At 31.6% G+C, this 24,105-nt stretch overlaps 1 protein-coding gene across 2 annotated transcripts in view; it reads left to right on the top strand.

Annotated features, from left to right (window-relative positions):
- The window catches only part of LOC111418277 (titin-like), a 34,936-nt gene extending 10,982 nt beyond the window's left edge, over nucleotides 1-23,954 (top strand). Inside the window, exons 5-16 of one of the 2 annotated variants that reach the window (XM_071196046.1) lie at nucleotides 9-302; nucleotides 366-491; nucleotides 542-661; nucleotides 7,966-8,108; nucleotides 9,742-9,843; nucleotides 9,899-9,974; nucleotides 14,800-14,862; nucleotides 18,769-18,810; nucleotides 22,561-22,663; nucleotides 22,840-22,966; nucleotides 23,122-23,273; nucleotides 23,333-23,954. In XM_071196046.1, the coding sequence (XP_071052147.1) occupies nucleotides 9-302; nucleotides 366-491; nucleotides 542-661; nucleotides 7,966-8,108; nucleotides 9,742-9,843; nucleotides 9,899-9,974; nucleotides 14,800-14,862; nucleotides 18,769-18,810; nucleotides 22,561-22,663; nucleotides 22,840-22,966; nucleotides 23,122-23,273; nucleotides 23,333-23,456 (1,472 nt within the window). In that variant the 3' untranslated portion in view covers nucleotides 23,457-23,954. The remainder of the gene's footprint in view (nucleotides 1-8; nucleotides 303-365; nucleotides 492-541; nucleotides 662-7,965; nucleotides 8,109-9,741; nucleotides 9,844-9,898; nucleotides 9,975-14,799; nucleotides 14,863-18,768; nucleotides 18,811-22,560; nucleotides 22,664-22,839; nucleotides 22,967-23,121; nucleotides 23,274-23,332) is intronic. The other variant, XR_011640386.1, reaches the window with a different exon arrangement.
- The last annotated feature ends 151 nt before the right edge of the window (nucleotides 23,955-24,105 follow it).

The raw sequence follows: 24,105 nt of genomic DNA, 5'->3' as shown, positions 1-24,105 counted from the left end.
TTTTGAAGTTCAAGGTACGGTAATTCAAAGCCAATATTATTCCGAAAACGGTCAAGAACCCATCGGCGAAGTCAGCGTTACGAAATATTCTTCAGACCCTAAAGATCTTGAAAATAAAGAATTTAAAACTGAAAAGGGGATATCGTCCATCACAACGACCCAAAAATTCGGTTATAAAGGCACACCATCTTTAAAAACGATAAAAAATAAGGGTGTTGAAATTGAAGAATCTTCGAAAACTTCTAAAGTTACTAGAAGGGGATCAGTCAAAGAAATTTCGCAGAAATTTATTGAAAATGCTGGTGGGTATAAAAATATTTATTTATTTATCATGGTACTTATTATGATGCTTATTTAATTAATAGTTGAAACATTGAAGAGTGAACGTAAATCGTCCTTCCCCAAGGCAGGATTAATTTTGCGCTCATCCAGCTTCAAAGATACAAAAAGCCCATCGCCTAAATCCGGAAGTAGTAGAGAAACATCTCCGGGTATTAAAAAAAAATTATTTTAATCAAATTTTAATCGTTTACAATTATAGGTTATGCACAAAGTACAACAAAAACAATCAAAACATCGGGAACACGAACAGAAACCTTCCTTACCGACCACTCCAAAGTTACCGGCGTGCAAGATGTGATTACCCGCATGAAAAACGAAGGTCAGTTTTCTAATTTTTAACCTTTATTAATTAATTAGGCATATATTAAGATTAGCTGTCCCTCTTAAAAATCGATGAATTTTTTTTTAATCGGTAGGAAATGACTCAAAAGATGTGTTAATGATAAAAAAAAAGTGCGGAAAAGTGTAGTACTTACCGAAAAATCACTTTAAAGTTGCGATTTGACGTTTCTTTTTGGAAGTTAAAAGCAATGTTAAAATTGCATTTTCGTATTAAATTCTAACCTGAAATTGTTTAATTTATACCCACGCACAAAATAAAAAGTTATTTTCACTAAACTTGTTGAGATTACAACATATTTTCGGATGAAAACCTTGTTTCTTAGGCTATCGATGCAGAACGACAATTAAATGGCGTTAGATAGAATTGTTTCTACCAAATGTGTATTAATAGACTTTGTGTTAATGGATTGTGTATCAATTGATCTGTCAAATAACTGAAAGTTCTTTGCAATCTTTATGTTGTAAATATAAATGATAAATAAGTATAGTAGCTTATTTAATAGTAGTTTAGTTAAATTAAAATAGTTATTAAAAAAGACATGGTTACAAAATAAAAATAAATAAATAGCCCGTGTGACGATAGCAACAAACTGTGTATTTAACCAAATGACAATTACAACTGACAACACAAGCAATGTTAACCACCTCTCCCACCCCGACCGGCGAACTTACAATATTTAGACAAATAAATATATGAATCGATGTATTTCTATTTCCTCCATCTAATTATGCAATAATTTTAAATTTCTCCACTTTAGTTTACGAAGAAAACAAAAAATAAAAAATTAACTTTTTGCAAATTTCAGACGTTGATACCTCCGTTAATACTGCAAATTCCCGTGTGATCTTTACACTAATAATTTCCTCCAGTGTTTCTTAAATTTGCTCCATCGTTTTTTTTAACAAAAGATGCATTAAATTTTTTGTATACAATATCTTGTTGTATGTATGCAGATCCTTAGACGTTGTGCGCATGCACGGAATACGTCTACGCGGGTTATTCTAAATGGCGGTAAATGGCAGGTTTACCGATTTTACAGACTTATTAAGTGTGGTAACTAGTTCTCTTTCGCCGATGAAAAAACGAATCCCAAGCTCTACAGCGGTTATGCTATTCATCATTTTTGCAACAGTATTGTAGGAATGGCGTGAACAATAGCTTATATTTGAACCGTGGCTATATATTAAAATCTGTTTTTCAAATAGAAAGTAATATTATTGACTGCAACACGAACATAACATTCTTGTTCACACAACTAATGGAGGTTTATGGATATATTAAAGAACAATATTCGTGCTTGAAATGTCAAGAACATCAAGTATTTCATAAAATTGCAATTTCTATTCCAAATTTAAGTATTGTATGGAATTACAATTATTCAAACCTTGTAGAGTCAATTAATAATTATTTACGAACAGAAATATACCCATGTCATAAATGTGGAAATAATTCAACTAGAAATTACCTGTTGGGGGCATATCTGTGGATTGACACTGAGGATGCATACAAAAATTCAAGCTATGCGAAGACCTTAAATATGGATATATCAAGATTCTGCACAAGAATAGAAGACATTCCAGAATACGTCAAAGTAAATGAAAAGAATTTAGTTTTGAGTGGCATTATCAAATGTGAGCCCTCAATAATTGAAGGTGGAATAAGCCACTACATTGCCTTATGCCATAATGCGAATGGGATTTGGACGATGAAAAATGATTTAATTGGAACCTCTTGTAGACTACCAGTAAAAGAGGAAATAATTATCAGTGCAATTTTTTATAATGCAATATAGTTTAAAGTTTATTTCTATTTGTATTATATTATTCATAAAATATTTATTATTCATTTACTGTCATACCCATGTTTATTATTTCTTCTCTTTGTGTTATTTAGTTTACAATTTAGTTTGTTAAATTTATATTACGTTAATAATGATTTTTATACAATACTTGAACATTATTACACTACATACATTCATGGATATAGGAGTATTTATTTTAAAATTTCTAAACGCCACCGAAATCTAGTGTCGTCGAAGAAATGAAATTGAAATGAAAAAACAGTTTCCTATAAATTAAGGAGCGGTAGGTAAATCTAAAAAGTTAACAATTAAATAAGAAGATAACTTCTGGTATTTAAAAACAAATAATTATGTTTATTACACCAACTGTTAATACATAAATATTTAATGGATTGCATTGTTTTGGATTGCAAAAATATATTTTGTTTGATTTTGTTATAGTACCGTAATTTACACGAAACTGTAAATTTAATTTTTTTGACGACACAAAGAAAAAGTTTATTTTTAGCTTTATTCTAAAACAATAAGAAATAGACAAGTCAAATTTATTAACGGTAACTATTTTTATCTACGACTGCTTGGATAAGTCATCATTACCGCACTCATTTGAGGTGATTTGAGTTACGTAATGAAGTTCATTACCGCACTGGTTTCATTACGTAACGCATTTTTAGCCTAATCAGAACAGACTTAATTTATTGAAACGAGCAAAAATACAAAAGAAAAAGTGCTATCTACTTACAGAGAAACAATACTATTTATTATAAACATTAATTGTTATGTTTTTACATTTCAAAACACTTATTCCAGATGAGTAAACATGTTGAAACTGACAATTCAAAATTGACAATAATCATTTCAAAATATTTTTGTAAATGTCAAATAGACTTTTTTAAAGAAATTGATTTTTTAGTAATTTTTAGCAGTTGTAGATAAAATGCTGTATATCACACGTGGGCTAGAGCATAATTACAGTACTCGTGTGATTACACGACTCGGTCTACGACCTCGTCGTGCAATTCTCCACACTCGTACTGTAATTATGTTTCTAGCCCACTTGTAATATAAATAACTATTACATTTCATGCCATTTAGAATAACACGCCCAAATGTATTCTGCGCATGCGTACAGAGTCCAGGCATCTGCACACAACAAGATATTGTTTACAAAAAATTTAATGCATATTTTGTTAAAATAACGACGGAGGAAATTTAAGAAACACTGGAGGAAATTATTGGTGTAAAGATCCCACGCGAATTTGCAGTATTAACGGAGGTATCAACGTCTGACATTTGCAAAAAGTTAATTTTTTATTTTTTGTTTTCTTCGTAAACTAAAGTGGAGAAATTTAAAATTATTGCATAATTAGATGGAGGAAATAGAAAAATATCGATTCATATATTTATTTGTCTAAATATTGTAAGTGCGCCGGTCGGGGTGGGGGAGGAATGTTAACCATGTATTTTCTCGTATTAAATCCTAACCTCAAATTGTTTAATTTATACCCACGCACTAAATAAAAAGTTATTTTCACTAAACTTGTTGAGATTACAACATAATTATTCATAATGACACCTATGTGAAGTTAGTCCCCAATTAAACAGAATTTTACATGTATAGTATTTTAATTATAACATGAGAACCAGTGAACCGATTTCGATAAACAATGTCTCATTCGGAAGCTTAATCCTTGGCCAATACGAAAGTGGAAATGCCCGATTGAGGATGTGACGATAGCAACGATAGCAACAAACCTTCCAACAACAAATTTTTATCCGCAATTTCCTATCTATTTTATTAGCTGATATCTTTCTTATTATTAGATATAGCAGAACACTAAATGCACCATATGAAAGCTTGATTTTTTCTTTATGAAATCGTCGGTCCTCGTTTGCCGATATGTTAATATTAAAATCAATAAAAGATGAAGAACACCGCTCTGTACGTAAAATAGCTTAATATTACCAAACTTCAAGCCCTTGTGCAATTGTTATCAAACCGAATTTTAAAAAGCTGTGTTCACAATCAGAAAGAACGCTCCTTCAAATATCTTAATCCGGGTTTTTGTTGGTCAATATCAGTTAGCATCATGGTTAAATCACCTTTAATATACATCTCTATATACAGAAACGTTTAATTGCTCTACCTCTAAACAACTTTCTTACATATTTGATATGAGGAAAACTATAGAAGTATATCATGAAGTTATAGACTTACACAAGGACGTTTTTGGTCAAAAAATTACCAAATTCACACGTTTTAGTTACTTTTAAACATTGTTGGGATCAATAACTTTCTTATATCACCAGGAAAAAACTCTATAACCAAGCAGCGATAGCCGCGTGTTATACACCATTAGAAAGAGCAGCAAATTGTAGATAAGATAGATCTATACTTCTATAGTTTTCCCAATATCAAATAAGAAACTTGTTTAAAGGAATAGTGATTAAACGTTTTTGCGTGTAGGGATGTATATTAAGGGCGATTTAAGCATGACGCCGATAGACCCATTTACCAACGAAAACCCGGGTTAAGATATAATAAATTTAAAGAGCGCTCTTTCCGAGTGTGATAATAGTTTTTTAAAAATCGGTTTGATAACAATTGCACAAAGGCTTGAAGTTTGGTAATTTTAAGCTATTTAATCTAAGTACAGAGCCACCGCTTTGTAGTTTAAGTACAGATTGATCTTAGTATTAACTTATCGACAGACAAAGACCGGTTTTAGATAGAGAAAGAATCTCTAATTATTATCTCGAATTATCTCTAATAATAAGAAAGATATCAGCTAAGAAAGTAGATAAAAAATTACGGATACAAGTTTGTTGCTATCGGACAAATGTGGAGGAGGCTGAAAACTAGAAACACAAAACTAAAGAAAATTGCAATATTTTTCAGCACCACATAAAGACTGAACATAATATAAATTATGGAGGAGTTGAGCTTTTTCATTCGTGTAACAAATTATAAAGATAATAATAACTATCTACTTATGAATGAACAAGTTCAACTTTCTCATAAACCCATCTTACGTCATACACCCTACGTTATGAACTTTTGATGTTAAAACTTTGTAACTACGAAAGGGATTTTCATCAATAATATGTGTTATTAAGTTCCAAAATAACGTTAAACTAACTAATAATTATCCTAATTATAATATTTAAGTGGTTTGAAGTCTTTTAATAACAAATTTTTATTTAACTCTCATGCTCTCTATTTAAATGCGATAACAGATTATAAACATTTCAAATAGATTTTTAGAATCTATTTGTATCTTATATTCTATTCAATTTCGTTTTTCGAATCTATCTTTGCTCCTATCTGGCGACGCTCTTGTACACAGTTAATAGACACACAGTCTATGTAACGACAGGCACTTAGTCATTATGACCTATACGAGGTTAGCTCCAAATTTTCCTAGTCCCCAATTAGATAGGATTTTACATGTATAGTATTTTGATTATAACAAGAAAACCAGTCAACCGATTTTGATAATCAAAATCTCATTCGAAAGCTTAATCTTTGGCCAATACGAAAGTGGAAATGCCCGACTCGAAATCTCTCGCGGGGTCATTTCAATGGCTGTACGCACATAATTAGTAAATTTTGAAATCGGGCATTTCCACCTTCGCATTCATTGCAGATCATACTTTCGACCGAGATTTTGATGACTAAAATTGGTCAATTAGTTACAGATATAATTGATGTGTTTAATTAATTCGTTTGTTGTGTTTTAATCAAAATCCTTAAATATTTCGAATCGGGCATTTCGACAACAGCATTCAGCCAGACACAAACTTTCGATTGAGATATAAAACATTAAAATCCGTCAAACTGTTCTCTAATTATAGTCGATTTAGTTTAAATTAAAAATTAATTAATAGCACGAGCGTTCACACGTGCATAAACAACGAGCCGAAGACGGTGTCATTCCGAGGGCTGTATAAACTTAGCGGGAGAGAATTGAAATCAAGCATTTTGTGATTTCGATAGAAGACACTATGACGAATCGAGTGACGTATAGATTTTGATCATCGGGTACATCGTTTACGAGTTATCACCACTTAAAGAAGGTCAATTTTGTGTTATTTTCGTATATCTTCGCATTATTTTGATGTTTTAGCGAAATTCGAAAGAGTTTTCAAATTTTCACGGGCATTTCCACATTCGTATTGGCCAAGGATTAAGCTTTCGAATGAGACATTGTTTATCGAAATCGGTTCACTGGTTTTCATGTTATAATCAAAATACTATATATGTAAAATGCTATTTAGTTGGGGGCTAACTTCACATAGGTGTTATTATGAATAATTATGTTGTAATCTCAACAAGTTTAGTGAAAATAACTTTTTTCTTCAAACGTCATTAAATGACAACTTTGTTGTCGTGTTTACTCGCGGTAGAAGTAAGTCATTGTTGCATAACGACGGTTGCTAAGATCAACATAGCAAAAAAGTACTTCAGCGTTATGGCGCTAAAGTAAATTTCACTTTAGCGCCATAACGTTGAAGAACATTTCACTTTAGCGCCGTATTATTTGCAACGTTTGAAGAAAAAATACTATGTTTTATTCGGAAGAGAAGCAGATTCGTTTGTGGCTGGTCCGTCATTGCCGGACTCACTTCGTTCGTCCGGCAAACTGTCGGACACGCCACAATTTTAACGGCTCATCTGTCATTAGCGACTCACTGCGTTCGTCGCTAAGCGACAGACCACGCCATAAAAAGCACTGCTTCTCTTCCATATAAAACAATATACTATTTATTTAGTGCGTGGGTATAAATTAAACAATTTGAGGTTAGGATTTAATACGAAAATACATGGTTAACATTGCTTGTGTTGTCAGTTGTAATTGTCATTTGGTTAAATGCACAGTTTGTTGCTATCGTCACACGGGTTATTTATTTATTTTTATTTTGTAACCATGTATACATATGTCTTTTTTAATAACTATTTTAATTTAAGCAAACTATTATTAAATAAGCTACTATACTTATTTATCATTGATATTTACAATTTAAAGATATTTTAGTCGTTTGACAGATCAATTGATACACAATCTATTAACATAAAGTCTATTAACACACATTTGGTAGAAACAATTCTATCTAACGCCATTTAATTGTCGTTCTGCATCGATAGCCTAAGAAACAAGGTTTTCATCCGAAAATATGTTGTAATCTCAACAAGTTTAGTGAAAATAACGTTTTATTTTGTGCGTGGGTATAAATTAAACAATTTCAGGTTAGAATTTAATACGAAAATGCAATTTTAACATTGCTTTTAACTTCCAAAAAGAAACGTCAAATCGCAACTTTAAAGTGATTTTTCGGTAAGTACTACACTTTTCCGCACTTTTTTTTTATCATTAACACATCTTTTGAGTCATTTCCTACCGATTAAAAAAAAATCATCGATTTTTAAGTGGGACAGGTATTCTTTAATTATTCCATTAATTATTTGCGTGGTATTTAGATATTGAAGGAGAAACGATTGAAGATATCGAAGCGAGAAATCTTTTAAATAAATTCATCGGTTCGCAAGTTCTTTTATCCGGAATCGAATCGTCGCAAGATGGCGCTAAACGAACTGTCACGAAAATCACCACGAGCGTGTCGGTAAGTCAATTTTCTATAGGTTATGTTTGAAACGTCTAAAAAGTACGATAAAATGTGTTAAAATGTTGGAATCGCGGTTAAAAAAGATTTAATGATTTGAAATGAGAGCTCAAAGGTTGTTTGGCACAATATTTTATTTGGCACGTTTGGTCCCTTGTGAAAACACAGCCGGTTTGCCTTTATTTGGGAAGAAAAAACGGACGATAACTCTATTTTAAAAACTCACGGCTTATGTCGAAGGTTAAACGTTTAAAGTAAGTATATCAAAATAGATTGGGTAAATATATGTTCTTTATGTTGTTACAAAAGGAAATCTGCGACTTATTTAAATTAAGGTGTTTTTGTTTCCGTTTATACTACACAAAAGAAATATAAAAACACAAAGAATGTCCTATTCTTTGTGTTTTTTAGAGATTTGACTAAACAAAGATTAGGGAATAAAAAACGTGGTCTAAATCTAATTGTTGTTGATAATGTTTCGTCAAAATTATAAGAAAAGAAATATTTTTACGATAAACAAGTCGCATTTTAAATGTGTGGGGGTTTATTTCTGTTCATAAATTGCGACTTAGGGGTCGAAATTAGAACGGATTTACGCTAAAAACGGTTGTCACAATGAACTGCCATAGTGGCCGGCTCTCTATCCATTTGTGAACAGTGGCTTGGGTTAAAATAGACGTCGTGACGTGCTGCAGACGCCGCTCAGTGCTGTGTGCACCACCGGTGAAGAGAGTCGAGTGCCCCTTTTTAAATACGGATTATTATAAAACATTTAAGTTTTATTTTTTTTTATAAACAAATCGATTAAGATTTTTTTTGGATAAATCATCGATTTGATTTTCATTGAAACAAGGTAAAAGAATGTTGTGGATTAATGAATTAATGGTTGTTTTAAGATTTTTATGTATTTAAAACATTTTGATTCCTTTTTAGTTTGCTTTAATTTAATTTATTTATTTTTAACCCTAAAAAAATTATTTTTAGATTTACTTTTTTATGTAAAAACTGTTTTACCTTGGCTATAGAATACGAAGTTATTTTCGAACGATGATAGTATATGAAAATAAATGTTCCCCTCGGTACATTATACTTGTGTTGGCAACGTTTTTGGAAGTTTTAGTTGAAACTAAAAGCGAAAAAATTAACTCGATTTTGAAGTTATGTTTTAAAATAAACCATTTTTGAATGAGCGAGAAACTGTAAAAATAAACAAACGTAACAACGTCGGTTAAAACAAATAGAATTTAAAAATGATTTAGAAAAAATTAATTATTTAGTTTGATATAAGTAATTATTGAATGTCTTTGGTTTTGTTTTTCTTTGTTGAAATGAAATTACATCATAACGATTGTGGCCAGATGCCGGTAGATGTTCGGCACACGGAACTGAATTTCAGACGGGGTTTTCGGCGGTCCTGGACTGTTAAGTCATCCGACTGAAAATAACGAACAAACCGGGTCGGGCCCCAAAGTGGAGCGCAACGCGTAAATCTGCGCACGCAACAATTTCGGATTTTCTCAAACCTGGCCTATTTTGGATGTGCGAAATTCGTGACCTTGAAAAAATCGCGCAAAATTATATATCACAAAAATCACTTTTAATTAATTATTGCAAAATTAATTTTTTTTATAAGGAAAGTGGACAAGCACCCAAAACGATCACCAGGACTTTCACACATCCCATAACTCCCGAGTTATTAAAAACAGTTTGGGATCAACAAACTTTAAATTTATTGGTGAGACCTTTTTCGGTGTAATAAATTTTGTTTTAATTGACTTTTTTTTTCATAGTTGGAACAAAGTTCTGATTACGAGGATAGAAAGATTATCAGAGCGAGGTTACGAGAAATCATGGCAGAACAAGAAGGTAAGCTATTTATTTATTCTAATTTAAATCTAACCCGCATTAAACTCAAAACGAAATCGAAAACCTTATTCAAAATAAAATAACCTTATTTTAAAACGTTTTCGAAAATATTTTGAAACCTAAATAAATTTAGAATTATTTGGATAAATTAAATCCGAATTAGATGATTTACATAACGAGTAACATGTGTTAAGGTATTTTAAACACTCGATTTATGGTTATCTTGATCCTCCAAAATTGCAAATGCAAAATTTAAATCTTTTTCTACAAAGCTGCTTTTAACTCAATGTAATCGTTGAACTAAATAGGATTCCTTTCATCTTATGCAATATGTTTTGGTAAGGGTTTTTCATTCAAGTCATACTGACTTTGATAGCAAATCTATTTTAAACTTTAATTTTCTTGCTGTCAGTTGTATCATCAAGTTACTCGAACGTCTTCATCAAGAAAGACGACTTCTCCACAGTTATTATTGACGTAATACATCAAAAACGATTTATTTAACCATAATTATATAGATAATTTTAAATAAAAATGCGATTTGAGGTTATGTTAGTCTCATATTCCTCTAAATTGACAAGACCAACCTTGAAATAATTAAAAAATCGCTTCGTTTTTGAAACAATTAACGCATCAAAAATCGCATTTAAGCTTTTGAAATAATATTTATAAAATTACAAAGTAAATTTAATATTTTTTATGGACTAATTTTAGGTTGGCAATTGTAACTTGTAAGCACAACGCGAAATGTCATTGTCAAAAAAACGATTTTTAACGATGTTTCTAATTTGCGTTAGTTTTGCATTAATTTTATTTTCAATAAATATGGATTGAGCCAACGAGAGAGATAGCTTGCGCAAGGTGATCGAACCGAGATAGACATAGAAGCGTACTCACATATAATGGGCGTGCGTTAATTAAGATAAAAAACTATCAATTAGAAGTAACATTTATAATACTTACAGGTGATGTGAAACTGTATTATCGCGAACTTTGCACACGAAACAACACATTTTTAAACATAACGGTGTGACTGGCTGTGACACAACAAAACGATAAACGTCAAATGGAAGAGGTTTGACACTTTTGTGCGCATGCGCCCGTCTGTTTAGTACCATTTTATGTCTATCTTTGTTACACTTTCACATTATCGCTTTCCATCTGCGTCTATTCACTTTGAGCCACATTTTTGTTAGTAGATATATTCAGTTAGCTCAATCCATATTATATATAATCAAAGGTTTGAAGTTAAAAATGACATTTCAACATTTTGAATGTATCCCTTTAGGGCACATTCTAAAATTTGAAATATGCGGCTTTACGTCAATTTGAAATTATGAATTAATCGCTTAGAAATCTTATTTTTGACATTTTAAATATCTTGGAATTTGACGTTTGAGATTCGAAATGACATTTTGAATTTAACGTTTTAGTTGAAACATTAATTTGATGTTAAAAATGACAATTCAACAATTTGAATGTGTCCCTTTAGGTCACGTTCTAAAATTTCGAATATACCGCTTTAGGTCAATTCGAAATTATGAATTAAACGTTTCAACCGTCATTTCGAAATGTTGCGTTCGACGTTTTAAATGATATTTTGGAATTTAAAGTTTTAGACAAAACATTGATTTCAACGTTTTAAATAAAATATTAATTTTTTAAAACGATGGGTTTGAAGGTAAAAATGACATTTCAACATTTTGAATGTATCCCTTTAGGGCACATTCTAAAATTTGAAATATGCGGCTTTACGTCAATTTGAAATTATGAATTAATCGCTTAGAAATCTTATTTTTGACATTTTAAATATCTTGGAATTTGACGTTTGAGATTCGAAATGACATTTTGAATTTAACGTTTTAGTTGAAACATTAATTTGATGTTAAAAATGACAATTCAACAATTTGAATGTGTCCCTTTAGGTCACGTTCTAAAATTTCGAATATACCGCTTTATGTCAATTCGAAGTTATGAATTAAACGTTTCAACCGTCATTTCGAAATGTTGCGTTCGACGTTTTAAATGATATTTTGGAATTTAAAGTTTTAGACAAAACATTGATTTCAACGTTTTAAATAAAATATTAATTTTTTAAAACGAAGGGTTTGAAGTTAAAAATGACATTTCAACATTTTGAATGTATCCCTTTAGGGCACATTCTAAAATTTGAAATATGCGGCTTTACGTCAATTTGAAATTATGAATTAATCGCTTAGAAATCTTATTTTTGACATTTTAAATATCTTGGAATTTGACGTTTGAGATTCGAAATGACATTTTGAATTTAACGTTTTAGTTGAAACATTAATTTGATGTTAAAAATGACAATTCAACAATTTGAATGTGTCCCTTTAGGTCACGTTCTAAAATTTCGAATATACCGCTTTATGTCAATTCGAAATTATGAATTAAACGTTTCAACCGTCATTTCGAAATGTTGCGTTCGACGTTTTAAATGATATTTTGGAATTTAAAGTTTTAGATAAAACATTGATTTCAACGTTTTAAATAAAATATTAATTTTTTAAAACGATGGGTTTGAAGTTAAAAATGACATTTCAACATTTTGAATGTATCCCTTTAGGGCACATTCTAAAATTTGAAATATGCGGCTTTACGTCAATTTGAAATTATGAATTAATCGCTTAGAAATCTTATTCTTGACATTTTAAATATCTTGGAATTTGACGTTTGAGATTCGAAATGACATTTTGAATTTAACGTTTTAGTTGAAACATTAATTTGATGTTAAAAATGACAATTCAACAATTTGAATGTGTCCCTTTAGGTCACGTTCTAAAATTTCGAATATACCGCTTTATGTCAATTCGAAATTATGAATTAAACGTTTCAACCGTCATTTCGAAATGTTGCGTTTGACGTTTTAAATGATATTTTGGAATTTAAAGTTTTAGATAAAATATTGATTTCAACGTTTTAAATAAAATATTAATTTTTTAAAACGATGGGTTTGAAGTTAAAAATGACATTTCAACATTTTGAATGTATCCCTTTAGGGCACATTCTAAAATTTTAAATATGCGGCTTTACGTCAATTTGAAATTATGAATTAATCACTTAGAAATCTTATTTTTGACATTTTAAATATCTTGGAATTTGACCTTTGAGATTCGAAATGACATTTTGAATTTAACGTTTTAGTTGAAACATTAATTTGATGTTAAAAATGACAATTCAACAATTTGAATGTGTCCCTTTAGGTCACGTTCTAAAATTTCGAATATACCGCTTTATGTCAATTCGAAATTATGAATTAAACGTTTCAACCGTCATTTCGAAATGTTGCGTTCGACGTTTTAAATGATATTTTGGAATTTAAAGTTTTAGATAAAACATTGATTTCAACGTTTTAAATAAAATATTAATTTTTTAAAACGATGGGTTTGAAGTTAAAAATGACATTTCAACATTTTGAATGTATCCCTTTAGGGCACATTCTAAAATTTGAAATATGCGGCTTTACGTCAATTTGAAATTATGAATTAATCGCTTAGAAATCTTATTCTTGACATTTTAAATATCTTGGAATTTGACGTTTGAGATTCGAAATGACATTTTGAATTTAACGTTTTAGTTGAAACATTAATTTGATGTTAAAAATGACAATTCAACAATTTGAATGTGTCCCTTTAGGTCACGTTCTAAAATTTCGAATATACCGCTTTATGTCAATTCGAAATTATGAATTAAACGTTTCAACCGTCATTTCGAAATGTTGCGTTTGACGTTTTAAATGATATTTTGGAATTTAAAGTTTTAGATAAAATATTGATTTCAACGTTTTAAATAAAATATTAATTTTTTAAAACGATGGGTTTGAAGTTAAAAATGACATTTCAACATTTTGAATGTATCCCTTTAGGGCACATTCTAAAATTTTAAATATGCGGCTTTACGTCAATTTGAAATTATGAATTAATCACTTAGAAATCTTATTTTTGACATTTTAAATATCTTGGAATTTGACCTTTGAGATTCGAAATGACATTTTGAATTTAACGTTTTAGTTGAAACATTAATTTGATGTTAAAAATGACAATTCAACAATTTGAATGTGTCCCTTTAGGTCACGTTCTAAAATTTCGAATATACCGCTTTATGTCAATTCGAAATTATGAATTAAACGTTTCAACCGTCATTTCGAAATGTTGCGTTCGACGTTTTAAATGATATTTTGGAATTTAAAGTTTTAGACAAAACATTGATTTCAACGTTTTAAATAAAATATTAATTTTTTAAAACGATGGGTTTGAAGTTAAAAATGACATTTCAACATTTTGAATGTATCCCTTTAGGGCACATTCTAAAATTTGAAATATGCGGCTTTACGTCAATTTGAAATTATGAATTAATCGCTTAGAAATCTTATTTTTGACATTTTAAATATCTTGGAATTTGACGTTTGAGATTCGAAATGACATTTTGAATTTAACGTTTTAGTTGAAACATTAATTTGATGTTAAAAATGACAATTCAACAATTTGAATGTGTCCCTTTAGGTCACGTTCTAAAATTTCGAATATACCGCTTTATGTCAATTCGAAATTATGAATTAAACGTTTCAACCGTCATTTCGAAATGTTGCGTTCGACGTTTTAAATGATATTTTGGAATTTAAAGTTTTAGACAAAACATTGATTTCAACGTTTTAAATAAAATATTAATTTTTTAAAACGATGGGTTTTAAGCTTACATTAGTGTATTTTTAGTGGAGGTATTTTAGGTTGGTAGCCTTGAATAGTGAATACAATTTTAAAATGTCATTCTAAAGAAAGATCTAATGTAATATTTTTCTTTTTAGCATGTGCTGATTTAGTGGAAAAAGCAACAGAAGATGCTAGATCATCTCGAACATCGATACAGGGTGAGTCATTGCTTCTTCCCTTACTGCAAGGTCTTCTCGATAAGCCCGAAACGGAACAACCCGCCGCCGATTCCGGTACAGAATCCGGCGAGGATCTCCGCTCCGGTTTAATCCAAGAAGTCCAAACGGCCTTGGATAAATTAACATTTAGCTTGAAAAATCCTTCGACAACTATGTCGGAGGAGCGCCGGAATTCCCTTCTTCAATTAGTCACAAGACTTCAACAAGGACTTTCATCTCAATTAACCCCTTCAAGTTCTTACGAGAGACGATCAAGTTTACAAGGAAATTTAAGTCGAAGAAAACAAAATCGTCATAGCAGACATACAGTTGGTGTTACGAGTGAGGAATTAGAGGATGCGCGAAGATTAATGGAAGAAATTGGATTGGGGGGGATGCCCCAAGAACAAAATGTTGTTTTAGGAAGCGTTAAAGTTAAAAATTCGATAGCTAAGCCGTTTATAAGTACCCAATCTAGTCAAAGTCAAAGTGGAACGTCTTCAACTGTTGATACTCCAACGGAAACTTCGGAATCAATCGATTTTGGAAATTCGAAAGAATTAAAAGTTTTTAATAATAATAAAAAAGAATCGGATACTGATGAAGATAGCACTATTAAAATTAAAAACGGAGATAAGCAACAACCAAAGCCGGATCTTATCATGCAAACAAATCCGATTTATCATCAAAATCGTTCTAACGAAGAAAGTGATGATGAATTTAATAATCAATATAACGAAAAAGCGAATCGTTTTAACACAAAAAAATTAAAAATGAAGAGAGCGAATACGATTGATATTCCGAAACCGTTAAAATATTACGAATGTGATGACGATGAATCGGAAAACGAAGAAATTGGTCGAAGAAATAGTTATTTAGCTTTAAGGGGACCAATACACGTTGGAAAATTTAACGTTTCCAAAAAAGTACCTCAATTTGAAGCGAAAACCGAGAACGATAAAAAATTTTTGGCGTTTATTAATAAACAAAACGATGGGGATCAAAACCCACCGATAAAAACGCCGTGGATTAAATCTAAATCAACCCCAATTTGGAGTAATCATAATTCCCAAGGTGGCTTAGGAAAAATTAAAAGTAATTTTGAACCGAAAAGTCCCACTGCGAATGTTAATTCGGCAAGGAATTTTTGGAAAAGTGCCGATGATGCCGTAACAGCGGGAAAACAAAAAACTTTTGGCCCTAAAATTAGTAGGCAAAGCGCGAGGAATTTGCAAGAGATGTTTGAAGAGAAACAAAGGAAAAATCGCGAGGATAAATGGAACGATAAAAATGTTGTTACTGGATCGTTAAAGGTTGATACGAAAAATTTAGAAACTAATAAAATTAAGGTTATTGCCCAACCAAATCCTGTTAATAAATTTAGTTATAATCCGATGATGTCAGCTTTTCGACCGGTTAAACCACAAAAGAATTTGTATAAAGAAAATAAGGAATCTGATAAAGAAATTAAAGAATTAAAAGACGGCGTTTCTTATTTGTATAGTCCAAAACCGTTCTCGCCCCAAGATTCGCCTTCATCACCGGTTGGAAACACTCCATGGTGTTCAAAATCAAACGAAAATAGCCGCGTTTTGAGTATAGCAGCGTCAAGATTCGAGAATCAAAAAGGAATGGATCAAAAGCCTTTGAATTCGCCGAATATTGTGAAAAATTTGAACCAAAATAGAAACTCTGTAAGAAAACTTAGCGGCCAATATGACAGTTTGAGTCAAAATTTGAATTACAATCAAAGGGTGTTTATTCCAGGTGAAAATTATACGATTTCTTATCAGAATCAACCTCAAGAAATTAAAAAACCTAATATTTATAACGCTGAGTATACGATAACACAAAAAATTAATTTTCCAGTTCCGATTGTATCTAATGTTGCTAATAATGTAGTTGATGATGTTGTTTCTGATGAGGTTGAGCACAATTTGAAGCAACAAGAATTGTTAGAAAGTTTACGATTTAATCAACCCGATTTTGTGCAAGATACAAAATCGGGATTTGAACATCAAAATGTTAATGTGTATCAACCAAGCTATGAGAGTGATTATAATAAATATCAAGGTGATGATAAACAATTTACTTCTAATTATCAACTTAAACCGGATTTAAATCGAAATGAATTTATGGGGAATAAACAAAATAATTATTTTGATGATGAATCAAGTCCAAATCAATTTTCTAGACATCTTCACGGAGATTTCCAGAAAAGTTATCATCAAATTGATGAGGTTCAAAAAGATTATCATCAAAAACAACTTAAAAATCTTAAAAATAATGATAATTATCAAATAAATCATCAAAATGATCACCTTCAAGAACACACACCTGTAAATAGTCGTGTTATGACCGGCCCAATTGGTCAACAAGCAGTTATGGTCCAAAGTAATAGTCCAAAAAAACGAGAAGAACACGATTTTGATTTGGCCTTAAATTTAAGGAGTTCCCTCCAAAAATTGAGTCAAACGCAAAATCAGGACTTAAAAGAACCGAAATCGCCTACATCCAAAGGATTGGTTGTTTATAATAATGTAGCCCCAAATTTGAGCCCAACGAGAAAGCCGATGGTTTGTTTAAACGATAAACCGATGGAGTCATTAGAAATTAATGAAGATGGGGAATCGGTTTTGACAAGTAAATTTCACATCCAAGTAAAAAAACCTGATTTGCAAGCTAATGTCTTATCAAAATCGGAATCTTGGCACCAAATTTGTCAAGGGAAAGAGTTGGTTGCGAATAAACCATCACCGAGAGCATCACCGAATAGCCGGTTAGTGACAAGATCAAAATCGAGTCACTCATTAGCCGTTCCTAAACAATACGAGGCTGGGATGTCGAAACAAGAAATGGCCGAGAAACAAAAAAGCCTCGAAGCTTATTTTGGAGGAAAAAATCAAAATCAATTTCAAAATAAACCAAAATCATCGATAAACAGAGTAAAAACGTCGCAAAAAATCTCAACGCAACGATCTCAATCGATTTCGTCATCTTCAACGTCTTTAGGTTTGTCGAGAAGTCAAACTTTGCCTGATGTGATCTGTTTGGATCGTTTGGATGTTGATGAGGATGTTGATCAGATGTTTGAAGAGATTTTCAAGTCGAGTACATAGCGAGTGCAATTTTATAACTTGATTAAAACAAAAATCTACCATTCCATAATTTTACTAATTAAAAATTAAAAAAATACGTTTAGGAAAAAATTAATTAATGAAAGTTGTAATTTTTGTTGTTAAAAAAATAATTTACGAACGACGAGCTACGAACCTCTTCTTGTCTCTTTCACTTTTGTTGCTTTCTATGGGGGCGCACACCGAGGGGATTTGTTAAAGCCGGAAAAACAAAGACGAAACTACCGGTGAGGATTATGGTGTGCGAATATCTAATTAATTTATTTTCTTTTTATAACCTAAGATTATCACGGGAAGTTTTCTCCTTTAACACTTTTGTTTTATTTTTTTTTAATTTTATTAAAACGACGAAATCAATCCAATCCCTCATTTGTAATTAATTAATAATGGTAATTAATAATTAATTGTAATTAAATAATTGTAAACACACGTTTATTTAGTAATTTGCCTTGGTGTGCGCACCCAAGAGTTTTTATTTTTTTTTTTTATTTTTGCATTAATCGCTTGCAACACGGAAAAAGCACAAAAATAAGTCACTTAAAATTAAAAATCCAACTTTAAACTTGAAAAAAGATCATTTTCGTTACACCATCATCATGCTTTTGCGTTATTTAAAACAAAAATCCTTTTCTTTTCTGTTATTTTTCTTTTAGCATGGTTTGATTCTTTTAACATAAAATAAAATTTGTTTCGTCTCGTTTGATGAGTTATCCATAAAATTGTTTGTAAATAATTAAAATTGACTTGGTTCCTTTTTCTTCTTTTTCAGAAAGGAGTTTTACTCAAGGACCGGTGACAACAACATCCCAAGGTAAATTAATACATAATAGGAATCCAGATTTTGAACTAACACATTTTAATATAACCAATGTAATGATAATAATAACTTCAAACTCTCTAACACTATACCTAGAACTAGAATCATTCGACTTTAGCCGTCTTATGAGACGCACGGCTAAACCCCAATGTTTCTAGTTCTAATGTTAGTTCTAATGACAGTGCAAGTGTAAACCTAGAAGTAATACTATATCTTGAACTAGAATCATTTGAGTTTAGCCGTCTTTAGTGACGTGCATAGAAAATAGCTTCGTAGAAATGCAACTCTCTAAATAAAAACTTCGTATTAAAAATTGATGTATTTGATAATTTTGATAATTTTAATTGATAAAATTGATACATATGGCGCCATCTGTTGGGGATATTTTTATTTATTTATTTATTTTTTTTTATTTATTCATATTCGGGACACGTACAGGAAAAAATCCCAAAAAAGTGTCCACTACAATAATATAAAAGAAAAGAAAACAGACTACATAAGAAAGAACAAAAAAAAAACTAAAAAATTTATCAAAAGCATGAAACAATAAAAAAAAATTGAATTAAATCAGCAAGCACGAAGCAGAAAAGAAAATAAACACAGAGACTAGATTGGTCCACATAATCATCGATATTACGCGGATAGAAAAACAGAATAATAAGGACCATAAGAAAGGACAAATTTTTGTTGCTTTTCTTTTCTGCCCCACCACCCGCAAGAAATCAATATAAATATGGTAAACGAATGTGTTTCGATTGAGTAAATTAATTTTACAAAGAAAAAACTAATGACAAATACTTAAAGTTAAAACGGATTTTTTAAACGACATCATTGAATTACAAAAGAAATCAACATTGAAACAATAAACATTGCAAGTGTGCATCAGTCTCAACAGAGGTGAACCGGCATGCGCACTAGATCCAGAAGCAGGTAGCCTGAACAAAAATGGTGATCGAGCAGCATAAGAAGGAACATTAAAGTGAATCTGCTCTAAAAGAACCGGAGCGTCGAGAACTCCATTAATTAGTTTGAACAGGAACAATAGGTCCGTACTGTGTCGACGGCCACAGAGAGATCTTAGACCAAACACCTGGCATCTTTGGGAATAAGGGCAGTACGGAAGATAAGATTTGTGAGCAAGATAACGGATAAATCTTCTCTGTAGGCCCTCAATAAGGTCGATGTAAATATTATAGGCAGGACTCCATACTACTGAAGCGAAATTTAAACCGCTAGCAACGTATGCCATACATAAAATAGAAATCTAGTCTAGAAATAAAATAGGTCCAAGATGGCTACCTTGAGGTACACCAGATGTAACAGGAGTAAAACTAGATATGAAATTATTTACTTTCACTGCTTGAAATCTCTTAGATATATAGGACGAAATCCATAGAGACAGCCCGTTAGATAGTTTAAACTTGTTCAGCTTATCCATAAGAATGTTATGGTGAAGCTTGTCAAAAGCTTTTGTCAGATCGGTATAGATAGCATCCACCTGAGAGTTATCATTCATAGAATCCTGAATGTATTGAACAAACGCAACCAGATTCGTCTCAACTGATCGCCCACGCAAAAAACCGTGTTGTTGAGGGATAATAGCAGGTCGAAGATAGCTATATAAGTTGTCATAAATTAATTTTTCAAAGACCTTCGAAACAATGGATATTAGGGAAATTGGACGATAGTTGCACACAAAATGTTTGCTACCCGATTTAAAGACTGGAGTTATGAAGGCTTTTTTCCATTCAGAGGGAAAGACTGAATTTTCAATGGAGCGACTGAAGATAATGAATAGAGGAGTTGCTAACTCCCCTGCACATTTAGCAATAAAGTGTCCCGGCAAGCCATCGGGGCCAGGGCCCAATTTATGGTCGACTTGTGTCAGAAGGTGAGAGACATCACGTTCAGAGAACCACGGCTGCGATTGGTAAATAACATTTCGCTTGTGAGAGGTATTCAGGCAACCGTCGATATAAACAGAGCTAAAAAACTGAGAGAAAAGTTCAGTTATACGCTTCCCGTCATCCGCCACCTCACCGTTCAGCTCCATTCGAGACGGAATACCGCCGCCACCACGTCTTTTACTTTTAACAAAAGACCACAAACTAGATGGGCAATCAATCAAGTTACTCTGAACGCGATTCAGATAAGTGCGATAATCAGCAGCAATTAAAGCTTTGGCACGCTGGCACCCCATCTCTTCCACTTTTTATGGTATTTCAATTTTTCTTTAACAGATTTAATAGTAGAAGGCGTATACCAGTGAGGAAAACGATTATTACGGGAGAAGCTTTGGGGAACGAATTCATTCATATACCCATACAAGACAGAATAAAAAGTATCAACACAGAGATCTACATCTAACCCACTAAATAAACTGCGCCAATCAAGCCAGCCCACCTAAGACCGTCAAAATCCGCACGATCAAACCTCCAGGTGACCGATGGGCTCTCACGCAAGACATGACGTTTATCAAACTTAAACAAAAATTCTAAAGCAGGGTGATGCCCATCCAAGTCGACTCCTCCCGAGTTGCACAAAATTAAATCTAGGTATCTGGAGTTATTGTTAGCAATATTATTAAATTGAGACAAATTACAATAAGAAATAGTAAGAAGTAACTCAGTCGCACGCATATTCACATATTTTGGAATTATTCAGCTAAGAATCGAACCACTAGAATATAGGTTGGATTGGGTTTATATATAAAAGCTCCAACCACAGAATAACTGTTTGGAAAGTGTTTGGAGCAACTGGTTGGGAATCCCTCAGATGCAATTACCTATGACCATGACCTATGGCAATTACGCCTGTCAAATAATGCCGCACATTTGAATATTACTACATCATATGACATGTGAGATTGCATAATGCATCTGACGAGCTTCCAACAACTTATAATCTAATTATCTAATTATTTAATCATTATTACTTTAACATACTCTTACCGAAAAATCACTTTAAAATGACGTTTTTATCTGTCATACTGAACAAACTTCAACTTTATAATTTTAAAAATTGAAGTTAGCGGCAAATTTAAAAATATAACACTAATTGAATTTATACTTTTTAAATTAAAAGAATGATACTGATAATAATTGTTATTGTTGTCTCTCATCATTCCCACTATTAATAATAAAATTGTTAGTTTAATTAAATTATTTCAGTATAGACGCTAATGCCATCTTACGGTGGGATTTCGACATACAATCAGCTGGTGACGTGCGGCTAATCCAAGGTCTATAGAACATGGTCTACAGACCTTGCGGCTAATCCCAAATGATACTAGTTGTAGTGATCATTTATTCAAGATCAAAGTCAAAATCAAAACTGTTATTCAATCAAAACTATGTAGTCGACGTCCTACTATAAATGAATAAGAAAACGTGCTTTGCGTTTATATCACGTTTAATGGCAGAAAATGGCGGGTTTTAAAGTGATTAAGCCGACATCGTTTGCGGCCGAGGCTCTACATTTATGAGTGATGAAAGAAGCTGAAAATAAAGCTATTTTAAAATAAGATTCTAACCTAAGAGAGAAAATATGTCAAAAACTTGTCAAATTGTTTAAACCTTAATGACACTTGACACAATTAACAGGGAATTTTGTTTTATTATGTTTGACAAAAAAAATTTGACGTTGACAAATATAAAAAAGTCACGGTTGTATTTAAAATTTCTAGGTTAAAATGTCATAAAAAAAATTATTTTAATTATTTATTTATTTATTTATTTTTTTTAGTAACTTCTCGAGTGACAACCGAACAAATAACAAAAAAACCGATGTCTCCATTCGCTAAATTTAGACAACTGGATAAGCAGAACAGTCTAAATTCGCCACCAAGGTAATTTTTTAAATCGAAATAATCATTCTCTCATCAAGTAAAAAAACCATAATCAAGAAAAAAAATTAAGAATTACTTTGTGACTAACTTTCAATGTTGGAACGTTAATTTTTTAAAAACTCTTCGCGTTCAAAATAGATTAAAAAAATAATATGCTTGACTGTCTCCTATCGCAGCACTCCTAAAACGCCTACGGGGAGCGGTTCCTTCTTTAAATTCACTGATCCCGCCCTAAATCAAAGCGCGAACACGATCAAACAGAGGTTATTGCAGTGGTGTCAAAGGAAAACCTATGGATACCAGGTAGATTTAGTTTTCAAAAAGAATCGGTGTTTTTTATTTTGTGATTGGTATCTTTTGCGGTGTTGGTGTGTCTAATTGGTGATTTCTGCTTATCATTAACTTTAAAAATCAAAATAAATTTTTTTTTATTAAATTATTGTTTATTATCTTTTTAGAACGTCCAATTAGATAACTTTTCGACAAGCTGGGCAGATGGCATGGCATTTTGCGCCTTAATCCACCATTTCTTACCGGAAGCTTTCGACTATGATGCCCTCAACCCGAAGAATCGAAGGCATAATTTTACCCTCGCCTTTCAAACAGCCGAGTAAGAATCAACTCGATTTGTGTTATTAATTTATTATTAATGTTAATGTGTATTTTTAGAGATAAGGCGGGGATAGCTCCACTTCTTGACGTTGACGACATGGTAGCCATAAGCAAACCGGATTGGAAATGCGTCTTTACTTATGTTCAAGCGATTTATAGGCGATTCAAAGATGAAGATTGAAGATTTTTTTTGGTTTTTCAATCGCATTTATTTATTTTTTTGGTTTTATTTTCTTTCTGTGATTCATACTCTTTTTAAAGGGTGCAAGTATAAAAAAAATCGTTACAAAAAAATGTTACAAAACAATACTGTCATCATCTGTCCAAAACTATATTATTTTTTTACTCTGCTACGCTATAATGTTACTCCTAATACCTTGTACTCGCTTATTTATTAACTATTATTATTATCTACGTATTTGTTAAGTTTTTCACGTATTATACATGTTTATCTTGTGCCGTTTTAAACAAAAAGGGATGTTGCTTTTCGTATTTGTTTACCAATTTTTGCGCATTTAAAAAAATAATTATTTCAATTTGATTTGTGTGTTGAGGAGAGGGGTGAGGATTATTTGAGATGGTGAAAAGACGAGTTTATGTACGCCTTTATAATGTTAAAAAAAATAACAGAGTTTATATCTTTTTATAAGATTTCTAACAATAAATATAAACAAATTTATTTAAAATTAATTTTATAACCCGCCATCTATTAAATATTAAGTCAATTAAAAACTTCGTTCTCCTCCGCATAGATGGAGCTAATTCAATTCGAAGTTACCATAGTAACGAGATTTATTTTTAAATTTTTAAACATGGCGCAACACGGGTGC

This window comes from Onthophagus taurus, chromosome 5, assembly GCF_036711975.1.
Source record: "Onthophagus taurus isolate NC chromosome 5, IU_Otau_3.0, whole genome shotgun sequence".
Lineage (NCBI taxonomy): Eukaryota > Metazoa > Arthropoda > Insecta > Coleoptera > Scarabaeidae > Onthophagus > Onthophagus taurus.
The sequence above is the reverse complement of the archived record's forward strand: the minus strand, read 5'-3'. Positions and strand labels throughout refer to the sequence as shown.